Source organism: Mus caroli, unplaced genomic scaffold (genome assembly GCF_900094665.2).
Source record: "Mus caroli unplaced genomic scaffold, CAROLI_EIJ_v1.1 scaffold_12067_1, whole genome shotgun sequence".
Classification (NCBI taxonomy): Eukaryota; Metazoa; Chordata; class Mammalia; order Rodentia; family Muridae; genus Mus; species Mus caroli.
Window position 1 is genome coordinate 15,745 of NW_018389420.1, and position 1,659 is coordinate 17,403.

Consider the following 1,659-nt stretch of genomic DNA (forward strand, 5'->3'; position numbering starts at 1 on the left):
AGCTCACTTTGTAGACCAGGCTGGCCTCGAACTCAGAAATCCGCCTGCCTCTGCCTCCCGAGTGCTGGGATTAAAGGCGTGCGCCACCACGCCCGGCTACATTTTTAAAATTTAAACACCATTTCCCCTCAATTTTCTCTCTTCGAGCACTCCCTCATATACTGTAATGTTCTCTGTCAAATGCACTGCCTGGTTTTCATTGCAATTTAAAACTAAAATTTTAGTCAAAATGTTCCTGCATAGTTCTGTAATTTTTTTTCTGTCTTCCCTCATGGCCACTATCATTGTTCAGAATCTAGAAAACATTCCTGTTCACCATGGATTTTCACACTCTGCACATAATGTCTAGAGTGACAGTCATTTTTTCTTTTTTGTGAAGTGTTAATAACAATTTTTCTTTCCCCATGATACCTACTTAATTTAGGGATGAATGTTTAGACAAAATTTAGACTCCTAATCATGGGCAAATGAGGGAATGCATTTGAATTGTGCCAAAAGCAATTGAATTTTCTTTCATTCAGAGTGATATGTTACTCTGTAGTACACATCATTTGACCAGTTTCATTTTATGAGATTGAGTAGCCCTTCAATTTTTCTGCTGTATATTTCAAAGACTGAGTCTCTAATAGCTAATAGGCCTTGTAATCTTAACCTTGTAATTACTGTTATCTTACCATGGAACTTGCTTTTTTGATCCATAGTCTTAGCAGGAGATTCTTGTTCCATATGTTCAGTTCAGGTCAGCTTCTGCTGCAAGCCCTCTGCTTCTCTTGTTCTTAGTGACTCCTCCTTTAAATGGGTACAGTGTGGGTATTTGGTGTATTGAGACCGGAGGTATTTGTGCTTCATTGGCTGATGTTCTCTGAAAAGTGATTTGAACACTCTAAACAGATTCTCTTGGGTTCTGATGCTTGCTTATCAGAATAGATAACAAGGTGACATGGAACAGCAGTCCTGTGTAATTTTCCAACGCTGGCTTGGTGGTTCAATAATCCGTTATTTTGTCTTTGCACTTACATATTTTTCTTTACTTTTGTATTTTTAAGGTTAGAAATGAGGAGACAAGATTCATGCTCCTTGCCACTCTTTTTGTCTAGTACTTTGGGCAGGGATTTTTAATTCCATTATAGCTGTATTACTCAACATTTCTCAATTTTATACAACCTTTCTTATTGATTGCCATGTTACCTTGCTTTTCTGTGCTTCTCACATTTTTGGTGACATAGAATTTATAAACATAATTGCTTTGCATATTTTTCCAGATTTGTGTGAACTCAGTAAATTATTGCTTGACTGAGCACTCTTCTGTCATAACAACAGAAATCTGTAGAAGAAAAATTGTTTATCCTAGAAATTATTGAAAATCTTGATACTTCATATACACATTTCACATAGTGAGATTTTAATATCATAGTATGAAATGTCTGTGAAAAAATTAATGAAATAAAACTAATCCATATAGCAGAATAAAACAATAATCCAATTGAAGCATTTATGGGAATATGTTTGAAATTATAAGATATTTTGTACACAAAAAGAAGTGTTTGCAAAAGAATCTTATTTTTCAATAATCCAATTAAAAATGGGGTACAGAGCAAAGCAAAGTATCTCAACTGAGGAATACCAAATGGTTGAGAAGCAACTGAAAAAATGTTCAAC

The 1,659-nt window shown here is 35.0% G+C and overlaps 1 protein-coding gene across 1 annotated transcript in view; it reads right to left on the minus strand.

The window, feature by feature from the left end:
* LOC110288105 (exocrine gland-secreted peptide 1-like) overlaps nt 1-726 on the minus strand; it is a 4,221-nt gene extending 3,495 nt beyond the window's left edge. The window contains exon 1 of the mRNA XM_021154547.1: nt 675-726. Coding sequence (XP_021010206.1) covers nt 675-726 — 52 coding nt within the window. The remainder of the gene's footprint in view (nt 1-674) is intronic.
* Nucleotides 727-1,659: the final 933 nt, after the last annotated feature.